The 14,010-nt window shown below is 47.7% G+C and overlaps 1 protein-coding gene across 1 annotated transcript in view; it reads right to left on the reverse strand.

Moving 5' to 3' along the window:
- The window catches only part of KCNN3 (potassium calcium-activated channel subfamily N member 3), a 119,268-nt gene that overhangs the window by 51,922 nt on the left and 53,336 nt on the right, over nt 1–14,010 (reverse strand). Inside the window, exon 2 of the mRNA XM_088467529.1 lies at nt 6,909–7,004. Within this exon, the coding sequence (XP_088323655.1) occupies nt 6,909–7,004 (96 nt within the window). The remainder of the gene's footprint in view (nt 1–6,908; nt 7,005–14,010) is intronic.

Raw genomic sequence — 14,010 nt, forward strand, 5'->3', positions numbered from 1 at the left:
AAAGAGCCCATTTTTTTTTTTTTTTTTTTCCCAGTTTTTGCCTTTTGGTCCAGGATTAAATTTAACCCATTTGTACAATAATTTCACAATCCAATGTCAGATTTTTTGTTTCAATTTATTGCTCAAACCAAATAAAAAAAAAAAAAAAATTAAGCTAATTGATACATTGATTGGCATGATACGATTGAGGGAGGTAGGCCGAAAAAACGAGCAGGTAATCGCAATCTGACAGTCCCACTTCCGGTTTGTACTTCTGCGTGCGTTCCCTTCAAGCCATTTCGGGGATGTACGCTCGCTATTTGGCACGCTCGTTAGTCAGAGGAGGGGTCGCCTGAGTTTGGGGCGGATTTTTAGCTGCGTAAGAAAATACGAGCGAGTGCTTGAATTTAAATATTTTTTTACGTACGGCGAACGTGCGTACGCCCACTTGCGAGTGGGTCTGAATCAGGGCCTATACTCCCTATCACATGCACACACACATACACATGAGGGTTAATTTTGTAGGGAGCCAAGTAACCTACCAGTATATTTTTGGAGGAAGCCGGGGCACCCGCAGGAAAACCCACGCAAGCACAGGGAGAATATACCAACTCCACACAGTTAGGGCCGTGGTGGGAATCGAACCTACGACCTCAGTACTGTGACGCAGTAATGCTAACCCTTACACTAATAAGCAGCTGGTGCTCACTATCTAGGGTATCCCTTTTACCCAAACAACATAAAACCTTATGGTAGGAACTAGTAACATACTTTTATGCTCCTTGATCTAGCTAATTACCTATGTTTTTATGCTTACTCATTTTGTAAGTAATGTATGTACTTTATATATGTTTTTATATATTAAATGGTTGCTATTAAATCTTGTGTGGTACACCGTTAGCGCTGAGATCACTGCATCTTCTTATAAGATTATCTGTCCAATCTGGGCTGGTCGCAACGGAAATCTGGTAACGTATTGGAGCAAATGACAATTGACCATTTGAAACACTGGCAAACAGACAAATAATGCTCATTCAGACAAATTGGTTTCATCTGTTTGATTTAACCAATTTGGCCGAATGACCGTTTTTGATTGTTTTCCAGCATTTGGGACCAAACGGTCGATTGTCATTTGTTCCCATATATTAGCAGATTTTCTTTCCAACCAGCCAGATTGGACAGATGCATATAGGATGATTAGGATCCATCTTTCTACAGTACCTGCCTTTACCCACAATGCAATCCGACGGCTCAAGACCTGCGGTGGCACAACATGCAGATCACCATGAAATGGGGGGGTTAATCATACATTAGAACGCACTTATCACATCCACACACTTGTCCACTGAAAGTGTTTCCGCGTTGTCTGTCCCTGCCCACGTATATTATTCCCGGGGTAGCCGTGTCCATGAATATGGCAGCGTGCAATGTGCACCCTCCAAATGAATATTTCGCCGTAAACATCGCTGTTCCCTGCCAGTCATATCTAAAGATCGGAAGTCACTTTAAATCTAAATCTGACCATCGCATTGGGCCTAAGGTCACCTTGCCATTGTGCACAATTCATTTGTCGGTTGTGAATGGCAGTAAACCTGCGCAAATAGAGCGAACGACCTGGCAATACGGCACTGCAGAATCAACTCTCCTCATCCACGCAGGGTGCCGCGCATTCCACAATCCGCAGGTTTCCCGTTGAAGTGGAGCGGAGTCACGCTGAAGGAGAAACACTTGCATCAGTGGGTAATTTGCCTTTTTATGCTGCACACCTACGCTGCAATATGTAGGGTGGTGCGGCTTAGAAGGAAATCCTGTTCCCCAGTTGTACGGTATTAGGAATCTGGTCTCGGCGGGATGGCTTTATGCTCAGAGCTGTGTCAGAACAATCTAATACTAGAATTAGACAGAGCTATTTGTCAGAAATCCTTTTATATAACGGCAGTATTGTGCGGGGTGGTGGGTGAGCACAGTTGGTTGGGGCCTACGCCTGCTCTGTTTTGTAGAAATGAAAGGATGCAGATTTGCAAACACCTCGCTCGCCAGCAAAATGGGTTTGATGGAGTAACAGCTGGATCCGCATGGAGAACACATATACAGGTTTATAAAGTTTTACCGGCCTAGGAATCAAAACCACCCATATAAAGCCTCTCTGGAGTTATTCCTGTGCGATGTCATATAAATGACTGTGGGGACCGGCTAAGCATAAGGGCATTATTCATTTATTATAACTATTTGCAGTACTGAACGCAGTAACTGGAGTTTTTTTGGGTTTTTTTGCTGGCAATAGGGATTCTTCTTTTCGTTCTATGGGACCTAGGTATCATTCAGTATTTGTGGCATAGCCCTCAGATCGCCCGCATGTACCGTAGAGGGACCCTACTGACAGCAGCTGCGGGCCTATAGGGAAATGGCCGCTGAGCAATGCATGTGCAGTGGTGTTGTCGGATCCCGATATAGAAATGAACTGACCGCTACTCCACTATGAGACCCTTGTCCCTGGATGTGATTTTTGATCCGCTCTGGTACAAAATGTAAGCGACTGCAATTATCGGGTCCAAAACCCGATAATTGATACATGTGCCCATATATATTAAAGCAGACAACGCTGGCAATAAGTATCTCTCACTCTATGACAATAGGGCTTCTCTGGTTACAAAAAAACAAAAAACAAACCATGGTTTTGCCTTTAAAAAATGATTGGTGCTTTAAAAACTGGGCAGACTCGCTTATCACAGCCTATGACATTTCCCCCCTATATTTTTATGTATAATAGATTTTATTTAATATTTTTTAATACCTGTAGCTCACACCTCAGTACAACAGAACAAAAAAGAAGGTGTTAGAAAACACCCAGAGTGTAGGGTTGCACCAAGCAGCAGATTGTCTATCCATTAGAGTAACCTTTTAACTACCCACATCCCCTGTTTTAATGCACACTCATTCACAGGACATCAGAGACGGTTCTAACCTCTCAGCCAGCTCCGTCCCTGTCTACGTGACCCCCGGCAGCTCATAGGGTGGGGGGATATTGATTTACAGGGGCAGTGTGTGCCAGTTCTCTGTGTACTCCACTATTCTGCCAAAGGCCTTGTACCACTCTAGCCTCATCTGACGGATGTTCTTGGCTCCAACCTACGATTATTAAATACAGATCTATTTATAATACTTCTAACAACCTGCCTTTATTTTCCCCAGACTGTGACGTGTGTGCGTTGTTACTGAATTTTCTTGTACCTCCAAATTGGAGACCACCATCAGATATAGGGCGGGATGTACTAAAGGAAAAAAAATGTTAGTACATATGCGGCTAGTAAGGTTGTGGTGACTGTCGGAATGTTCACCGCAACCTTAGTACATCCCGTCCACAAGGTGGATGTGAGAGCCCTGTCACACGTGTATACATACGTGTAATTTGAATAAACTAAAAGCACCTTGTTACGTTTAAACTATGCAACATTCGTTAAAACGGTTAAGCATTATGGACCTGATTCATTACGAATCGCAACTGCGAAGTAATAGCGATGACACACTCAGTTCAACTGCGATAGTATGCTAATTAATTGCGATCGTAATGCCACCACAGCACTACATAAGGACGCCCACTTTACCTTGCACACTTGCACAAGCCCTGACCTCACTGAGAAATTGCTAGCTTCAGCGCGCGCTAGGAGGCCTCAGGATGCATAGGGCATCGCAGTGGATAATTTATGCACGCCCATGCAATCACCACCCACAAACGGCACTTCCTGTCAGTCACTCTGCGATGGGTCTGCATTTGCGCACCGCGATCCATGCGCAGTGCGCGACAATCGGCCACTTGCGTAAGTATTAGCAGCTACTTTCCTTGCTGAATCAGGCCTTATGACCGATACGCCTCTGGATATACAGTGCAAGGCGTAACAGTGGAATCACCGCATTTTCAATGTTTGATGAACTTTTACAAATGTCTCAATAATAAAAAAAAATATATATATATATAATATTACTCAAATATCGTAGTACAGGATACATTGCACTGTAAACCTATTCCTTGGTGGACAGCATTATTCACTCAGAGATTTACTAGCTGCTCACTGCATCATGTCATGTTTCCAGCAAAGTCCCTCACACTCTCAGCGGACCTGATTTTGAGTCAGCCACGGAATTTCTGCTTACCTACATCATGCTAGTCAGAGAATCCGCCTTTGTATAGTAAAAATCCGTCCAAAAACGCACGTTCGACATAAAGTCTGGTCCGCCATACTCTCTAGCGGTCACCTGATCCAGCACGTGCAGAGAAGCTGCTCTCTTTCTTTGACTCACGTGCGGTATACTGCAATCCGCGAGCCTGAAAGTCGCTGGGTTGGGTTTAGTAAATAAGCTGCCTTGCCAACAGCCCTGCTGTAGGGTGTATAAGAGAAGTGTGTGAGCATGGAACATGCAGGGCTTTCAGCTGCCAGCTCCCAGACCCTCACAGCTGGGTTAGGGGGGGTTTTCTCTTTACACTGGATCAGTGCGCTGGCCTGGTCCCTATCCTGTCCCTGAGTCCTGCTGTGGAAAACCCCTTTATATAAATGTGATGCACAATCGGCAGAAAGGTATGTGTGCAGTTAGGGGAACTCCATTAGTGGCAGCAGTGCCCCCCCCCCCCCTTTGGGAATTAGAAGGGTGTACGCCACTGACCATGGAGCTGGTGGGAATGAGATGGCAGGTTGGCAGCAGACAATCATAACACAATGCTCAGCTATATATATACCAAAGTGCCAGCTGTGTGTGATTAGTCATAGACCGGAGCTGTGTGTTCATACGTCACATGTCCGACACCTGTCCGGGCATGGAGAACATGCTGAGGCTGCCATGTCGCTTGATGGGGGAGAGGGGTCTCCCTGAGGGGTCGGGATGCCAAAGGAAAGGCAGAATGGAAATAACCGGATAGGAATTCTTCAGAGGTTGGAATCCGGGTCATGCCATGGCCAAAGACATAGAGGAACTTGGGGGTTATACTCGGGATAAAAGACGGAGGCCCTAGTCACGGTTTACGTACAAGTGTGCGTTAGGAAATACACAATTACCTGTGTACGCCGAGCCCACTTGTCTATGTACTAAGCCTAGGAGAGAGTGGATGGAGATAAAGTACCAACCAATCAGCTCCTAACTGCCATTTTTCAAACTGGGGCGCATTTATCTAGGAGTTTTATCATATACAACGAGCTTTAAAACATGTTACGCATGGTAAATGGTGCTCCATCCAAACAGCTACCAACTGTCACTTTTTCAAACAGGTGACAGTTGGGGGCTGATTGGCTGGAGCCCCATTGTCATACGCAGTGAGTTTTAAAACTCATTGCGCATGATAAAAGTCATTGGTAAATGAGCCCCACAGCCTGTAAAGTGACAAGAGCTGATTGGTTGGTACTTTATCTCCCTCCAAGGTTGAGACCATAGATGCCAATATACTCAGCTCACGTATAATGTGCGTCCAGATGGAGATAAATGTAAAGCCTATAACATACTACACTTTAGATTTATGATCAGGCAGCAGAGATGCGTCATGGCCATGAAGGCAATGGAATTGCCTAGTGTTTTAATGTTAATTATTAAATATAAACAAATATATTTACAAAAATGTTAAATTTTTCCCCGCACGAAAAGTACACATTGCTAGGGGTACTGCTGAAATGCTGCTACCAGTACGAAGCTATAACAGGCTGGACTGTTTACACCATAGCAGGGACCTCCTGTCATAATGTCACACGGCCTGTGCTACATGTGGCTGAATTCCGTACAGGAAATTGCTGGCCCCCTGCCCTGCGGAAACCAGCCCCATGCTGACAGCAACAGGTCTTCTCCAAACACTCTGCGTGTTCTCTAGGCCTGACAGGAATCGAGACTGTCTTGTAAATATTGATTTAATTAGCAGGACCCTATAGCTGTATATGTCATCCACAATGAGGAGCAGGGATTATAGGACAGGTACAGGACAATGAGGAGCAGGGATTATAGGACAGGTACAGGACAATGAGGAGCAGGGATTATAGGACAGGTACAGGACAGTGAGGAGCAGGGATTATAGGACAGGTACAGGACAATGATGAGCAGGGATTATAGGACAGGTACAGCATAGTGAGGTGTGCAGGGATTATAGGACAGGTACAGGACAGTGAGGAGCAGGGATTATAGGACAGGTACAGGACAGTGAGGAGCAGGGATTATAGGACAGGTACAGGACAGTGAGGAGCAGGGATTATAGGACAGGTCCTCGACAGTGAGGTGCAGGGATTATAGGACAGGTACAGGACAATGAGGAGCAGGGATTATAGGACAGGTACAGGACAATGAGGAGCAGGGATTATAGGACAGGTACAGGACAATGAGGAGCAGGGATTATAGGACAGGTACAGGACAATGAGTAGCAGGGATTATAGGACAGGTACAGGACAATGAGTAGCAGGGATTATAGGACAGGTACAGTACAATGAGTAGCAGGGATTATAGGACAGGTACAGGACAATGAGTAGCAGGGATTATAGGACAGGTACAGTACAATGAGTAGCAGGGATTATAGGACAGGTACAGGACAGTGAGGAGCAGGGATTATAGGACAGGTTCAGAGCAATGAGGAGCAGGGATTATAAAACAGGTACAGGACAGTGAGGAGCAGGGATTATAGGACAGGTTCAGAGCAATGAGGAGCAGGGATTATAGGACAGGTACAGGACAGTGAGGAGCAGGGATTATAGGACAGGTTCAGAGCAATGAGGAGCAGGGATTATAGGACAGGTACAGGACAGTGAGTAGCAGGAATTATAGGACAGGTACAGAACAATGAGGAGCAGGGATTATATTACAGGTGCAGGACAGTGAGGAGCAGGGATTATATTACAGGTACAGAACAATGAGGAGCAGGGATTATAGGACATAAGATTATTGGAATATATGGAAGTGTCACCTACCTGCACCTCTCGCGCATGATAAGCGATGATCAGTCCCAGCAGAATGATGGATGATAGACTTATAAGGCATTTCAGGGCCAAAGAAAACATTGAGTCCTGCAAAGGGAAAAGAACAGTGAGGACAATTCTAAAATGATGACCCCCTCCCCTGGGAATATGTGTTTTTGAATACCTTGTAATGAGATGTTACTATATAGCGCACATAGTGTATGACCTGAGAGTGTGTAAGGCTGCCCGGTAATCACTGGGTATAATATACCCTAGAGCAGGGTTTCTCAAACTCGGCCCTTAGGACCCCACACAGGTCACGTTTCCCAGGTCACCCAGCAGGTGCACAGGTGTAGTCATTACTCACTGACACATTTCCCAGGTCACCCAGCAGGTGCACAGGTGTAGTCATTACTCACTGACACATTTCCCAGGTCACCCAGCAGGAGCACAGGTGTAGTCATTACTCACTGACACATTTCCCAGGTCACCCAGCAGGAGCACAGGTGTAGTCATTACTCGCTGACACATTTCCCAGGTCACCCAGCAGGAGCACAGGTGTAGTCATTACTCACTGACACATTTCCCAGGTCACCCAGCAGGTGCACAGGTGTAGTCATTACTCACTGACACATTTCCCAGGTCACCCAGCAGGAGCACAGGTGTAGTCATTACTCACTGACACATTTCCCAGGTCACCCAGCAGGAGCACAGGTGTAGTCATTACTCACTGACACATTTCCCAGGTCACCCAGCAGGTGCACAGGTGTAGTCATTACTCACTGACACATTTCCCAGGTCACCCAGCAGGTGCACAGGTGTAGTCATTACTCACTGACACATATCCCAGGTCACCCAGCAGGTGCACAGGTGTAGTCATTACTCACTGACACATTTCCCAGGTCACCCAGCAGGTGCACAGGTGTAGTAATTACTCACTGACACATATCCCAGGTCACCCAGCAGGTGCACAGGTGTAATCATTACTCACTGACACATTTCCCAGGTCACCCAGCAGGTGCACAGGTGTAATCATTACTCACTGACACATTTCCCAGGTCACCCAGCAGGTGCACAGGTGTAATCATTACTCACTGACACATTTCCCAGGTCACCCAGCAGGTGCACAGGTGTAGTCATTACTCACTGACATTTCCCAGGTCACCCAGCAGGAGCACAGGTGTAGTCATTACTCACTGACACATTTCCCAGGTCACCCAGCAGGAGCACAGGTGTAGTCATTACTCACTGACACATATCCCAGGTCACCCAGCAGGTGCACAGGTGTAGTCATTACTCACTGACACATATCCCAGGTCACCCAGCAGCTGCACAGGTGTAGTCATTACTCACTGACACATATCCCAGGTCACCCAGCAGGTGCACAGGTGTAATCATTACTCACTGACACATATCCCAGGTCACCCAGCAGCTGCACAGGTGTAGTCATTACTCACTGACACATATCCCAGGTCACCCAGCAGGAGCACAGGTGTAGTAATTACTCACTGACACATTTCCCAGGTCACCCAGCAGGAGCACAGGTGTAATCATTACTCACTGACACATATCCCAGGTCACTCAGCAGGAGCACAGGTGTAGTCATTACTCACTGACACATATCCCAGGTCACCCAGCAGGAGCACAGGTGTAGTCATTACTCACTGACACATATCCCAGGTCACCCAGCAGGAGCACAGGTGTACTCATTACTCACTGACACATTTCCCAGGTCACCCAGCAGCTGCACAGGTGTAGTCATTACTCACTGACTCATATCCCAGGTCTCCCAGCAGGAGCACAGGTGTAGTCATTACTCACTGACACATTTCCCAGGTCACCCAGCAGCTGCACAGGTGTAGTCATTACTCACTGACACATATCCCAGGTCACCCAGCAGGAGCACAGGTGTAGTCATTACTCACTGACACATTTCCCAGGTCACCCAGCAGGAGCACAGGTGTAGTCATTACTCACTGACACATTTCCCAGGTCACCCAGCAGGAGCACAGGTGTAGTCATTACTCACTGACACATTTCCCAGGTCACCCAGCAGGAGCATAGGTGTAGTAATTACTCACTGACACATTTCCCAGGTCACCCAGCAGGAGCACAGGTGTAGTCATTACTCACTGACACATTTCCCAGGTCACCCAGCAGGAGCACAGGTGTAGTAATTACTCACTGACACATTTCCCAGGTCACCCAGCAGGAGCACAGGTGTAGTCATTACTCACTGACACATTTCCCAGGTTACCCAGCAGGAGCACAGGTGTAATCATTACTCACTGACACATTTCCCAGGTCACCCAGCAGGTGCACAGGTGTAGTCATTACTCACTGACACATATCCCAGGTCACCCAGCAGGTGCACAGGTGTAGTCATTACTCACTGACACATATCCCAGGTCACCCAGCAGGTGCACAGGTGTAGTCATTACTCACTGACACATATCCCAGGTCACCCAGCAGGTGCACAGGTGTAGTCATTACTCACTGACTCATATCCCAGGTCTCCCAGCAGGAGCACAGGTGTAGTCATTACTCACTGACACATTTCCCAGGTCACCCAGCAGGAGCACAGGTGTAGTCATTACTCTGACACATTTCCCAGGTCACCCAGCAGGAGCACAGGTGTAGTCATTACTCACTGACACATATCCCAGGTCACCCAGCAGGAGCACAGGTGTAGTCATTACTCACTGACACATTTCCCAGGTCACCCAGCAGGAGCACAGGTGTAGTCATTACTCACTGACACATTTCCCAGGTCACCCAGCAGGAGCACAGGTGTAGTCATTACTCACTGACACATATCCCAGGTCACCCAGCAGGAGCACAGGTGTAGTCATTACTCACTGACACATATCCCAGGTCACCCAGCAGGTGCACAGGTGTAGTCATTACTCACTGACACATATCCCAGGTCACCCAGCAGGTGCACAGGTGTAATCATTACTCACTGACACATATCCCAGGTCACCCAGCAGGTGCACAGGTGTAGTCATTACTCACTGACACATATCCCAGGTCACCCAGCAGGAACACAGGTGTAATCATTACTCACTGACACATATCCCAGGTCTCCCAGCAGGAGCACAGGTGTAGTCATTACTCACTGACACATTTCCCAGGTCACCCAGCAGGTGCACAGGTGTAGTCATTACTCACTGACACATTTCCCAGGTCACCCAGCAGGTGCACAGGTGTAGTCATTACTCACTGACACATTTCCCAGGTCACCCAGCAGGTGCACAGGTGTAGTCATTACTCACTGACACATATCCCAGGTCACCCAGCAGGTGCACAGGTGTAGTCATTACTCACTGACACATTTCCCAGGTCACCCAGCAGGTGCACAGGTGTAGTCATTACTCACTGACACATTTCCCAGGTCACCCAGCAGGAGCACAGGTGTAGTCATTACTCACTGACACATTTCCCAGGTCACCCAGCAGGTGCACAGGTGTAGTCATTACTCACTGACACATTTCCCAGGTCACCCAGCAGGTGCACAGGTGTAGTCATTACTCACTGACACATTTCCCAGGTCACCCAGCAGGAGCACAGGTGTAGTCATTACTCACTGACACATTTCCCAGGTCACCCAGCAGGTGCACAGGTGTAGTCATTACTCACTGACACATTTCCCAGGTCACCCAGCAGGAGCACAGGTGTAGTCATTACTCACTGACACATTTCCCAGGTCACCCAGCAGGAGCACAGGTGTAATCATTGCTCACTGACACATTTCCCAGGTCACCCAGCAGGTGCACAGGTGTAGTCATTACTAAGTGACACATTTTAAAAGATCTACAGGTGGAGCTAATTATTTCACTTGTGAGTCTGTGAGGAGACCCGGAAAACATGCACTGTTTGGGGTCCTGAGAACTTGTGCCCTATGCCCTAGAGCCACCTGTGAGCTCACTGATTTCTAGACCTATTACGTCATAAGAAGCGCAGGATGCTCCCTCTAACACATAAAACATCAGGGGTGGGGGAGCCCCCAGTCATTGCTTTGTGCTGACTGTACAATATATTCAGGGCCAGGGCACAAAGGGCAGTGTATGGCAGCAGTGTCATTGTCACTATAGCCCCTTGTAGTCCGGGTTATCTCAGCCAGCTCTGGGCGGGTCCCAGGGACGAGTGACGCTGCGCCCTGTGAGCAACTCCATGCAAGAGACTTCCATATATATACATGAGACACTCAATGAATATATATATATATATATATATATATATACACACCTAAAGCTGGGTACACAGTAGGCCATAAGTTGGACGATTTGACAATTTTAGACAAATCAGAATGACAGATCGTCCACATCGTCCAGTATGTACGCACTCCCGCGAGTTACTCATCGCCTCTGCAGGCCGATATGAGGATACGGCATATTAATGAGGGACGGAACGCCACATCCTTCCCACATTCATTCAATCTTCTAGTGTGTACCGGTAATCTTGTATGGTACGGGGTGAAGGTAAATTGTCCCCACCATCCACAAGATTGCTGGGTTGTCTAGTGTGTACCCAGCTTTAGAGGCAAACATGCATGAGACATTCCATGTAAGATAAACGAGGCAGCGTTATAGGGCTCTACTCAACATGCTAATTATCAGGGAGCCCGAAACGTAACATTCCATCTGGACGCGAGTGCCGGAGCCATTCATCACTGCTCCGGCGCGGAGACAGCTGATCCGAAAATCTCTCCACGAGTTTTCCACTGCTCTTTTCAGAGCAGTGAGACGAGTGTGCGTGCGTGACCTACAGGTCAGGCCTGCGCACAAGAGCCCCGTCATCTGGCCGATGGAGCCTGACAGGGACGGACGGATCCGAGAGGGGATCCCTTTTCGCCGCCCAGGACTATTTCTCATGGGGAAGGTGCGGGTAGCGGGAGCACTTCCCAATCTAGAGATGCCGAATGCTCCCACAATCAAGCTCCAAAAATATAGGAGCTTATTCAGAGGCGGCCGTACGGTCTACGACCGCACGGCCGTAACGATGTTTGTGCAGTGCGCATGCGCACGAGGGAGCCGGCTCCCTCGTGCGCATGTGTGAGACCCGCTACGACCGACAGCGCTGGTCGTAGCGGGTCTCTTTCCAAAGGGGGCGAGCTGTCGATGTTGATTGACAGCTCACCCCGTTTGGAAGGCGGGCCAGGGGGGTGGCAGCCCAAACGGAGGCGTTCCTATGGGAACGCCTGCCGTTTGGGGGAAGCTCCACTGACATCACTAGTGATGTCAGTGGAGAGCTTCCGGCTCTGACAGAGCCAGAAGCTCTCCGGGGCTTACAACAAGTGAGACCCTACCCTAGGGTCTCGTCGTAAGCCCCGATGACCATCGCGACCATCACCCGAGCGGTCGTTAGAGCTGTGGGTGTTAACCCACAGCCTAACGACCGCAACAGAGGCGGGCGGTCAGGATGCAAGTGGCCGCCCAGTTTCTGAGCGACCGCTTGCATCCTCCGACCACCTCTGAATGAGGTTAGCTTGCTGAATTCTGTCCTCATACTAGTGATGATGAGAAGAGCCCATAATGAGAAATAAAAGGTGTAGCGCTCAGTCTGAGTCAGTTGATGGGTCAATTAAAACATTTTATTATTAATATAAGCAACAGAAAATATATAAAAATATACACATCTATATTATACCAATTGCACTGGGTTACAGGATAATACAGAGACAATCAGGTAAAGCACACCTATGAGCAATAATCAAATAAAATGCAAGTGATGAAAGTCACCCTACGGCCCCTATACTGTATAAATCACTGGGCTTTCCCATGTAATCAGCAGTGACTTATTACACAAAGTGTTATAATGAGGGACCGTGTCCGGATGCCATTAGGTACATATGTAATGAGGGATTGTGTACATGTGTTATGTGATTTCTGCCACATGGGTGTAAACCCCCAAATCCCAGCATTGGAAAGTAAAGCCATGTATCATGTACCCCAGGAGAATGCGAGGGTCAGATATGGGCGCCAATCTTTAGCTGACCAGCATTACAGAGAGCCTCTCCTGGCCGCCATTGCTCTCCAAATTGCTGATGTGTAAAATCCACAATGAGTGCACTAAATCAGATTTATACCAGGCACATAGACGGTACAGAGCAGACTGAGCACCGTGTCCTTCCCTGTACGATTCACGTGTCAGCTGACCCATAACATGACCTTAATGATCTGATGCCTCTGCTACATGAGAGACCTGGCCAGGAGATTCCCCCTTATTAAGCCCTCTAAATAAGTCACATGGGAGCACACAGTATAAATCCCAGCCTTACATCCATTCATCAAGGTGTCCACAGACTGCTCACTCACACAGTTATTACCCCATCCATATCACTGATCACCACTACATCCAGCACAAGACGCCTAATTACAGGAAGCGGTGTCTCCAGCTGTGTGATTAGAAATGGCCTTCAACCAGCGCAGAATAGCCAACATCGATGGGCTGCTACCGATAATCATTGGTTTGGCCAGCGATTGCTGAAGTCTGATGTTTCTCCACCATTGATGGCATATATGTGATTGGCTTTGTGTTATGTCGGAGAGTCTGGTGGGTGACTCAGGGAATTATTATTGCGTTCACCAGTTACTGTGTGATTGTGAAACTCAAGGGACAGATGTGGGGAGCGCAGTGTAACCCGCTACCTTTGCCTGATCACGCTAATCGCATTATCAAGTTATCAAGAAAATGACGAGAGATCCAGAAGGGCGACCTACTCTCCCCGGGGGGTCCTGCAGGACTCCCCAAAATTCAGGAATTGCCCTAACGTTGGGGTAGAGAGGGCAAGCCCGATGTGTCTATAACATAATAGTATTACCCCCTCACTCCAGTTATGCAGCGGCTGGGTGCTCAAGTAACATACAGCAGCTGGTTCTGCAGCCCATGTATGTATGGGTGTATATGTACATGCGTGCATGTAAAATACATATACCTGTGTGTGTATGCATGTATGTACAAGTTAATTTATATGGTGCCACATAGTGATTAACAAAATCACAATAAAACAATACCAAACGGGAGTATAACAAGTGCTACAGGAAAGTGCATTAAGACTGAGCGCTGGCTGACTCAGAGGTGTACACACATCCCTTCGCGGATGCGATTTTGT

This window comes from Taudactylus pleione, unplaced genomic scaffold (genome assembly GCF_031769625.1).
Source record: "Taudactylus pleione unplaced genomic scaffold, aTauple2 ptg000073l, whole genome shotgun sequence".
Lineage (NCBI taxonomy): Eukaryota > Metazoa > Chordata > Amphibia > Anura > Myobatrachidae > Taudactylus > Taudactylus pleione.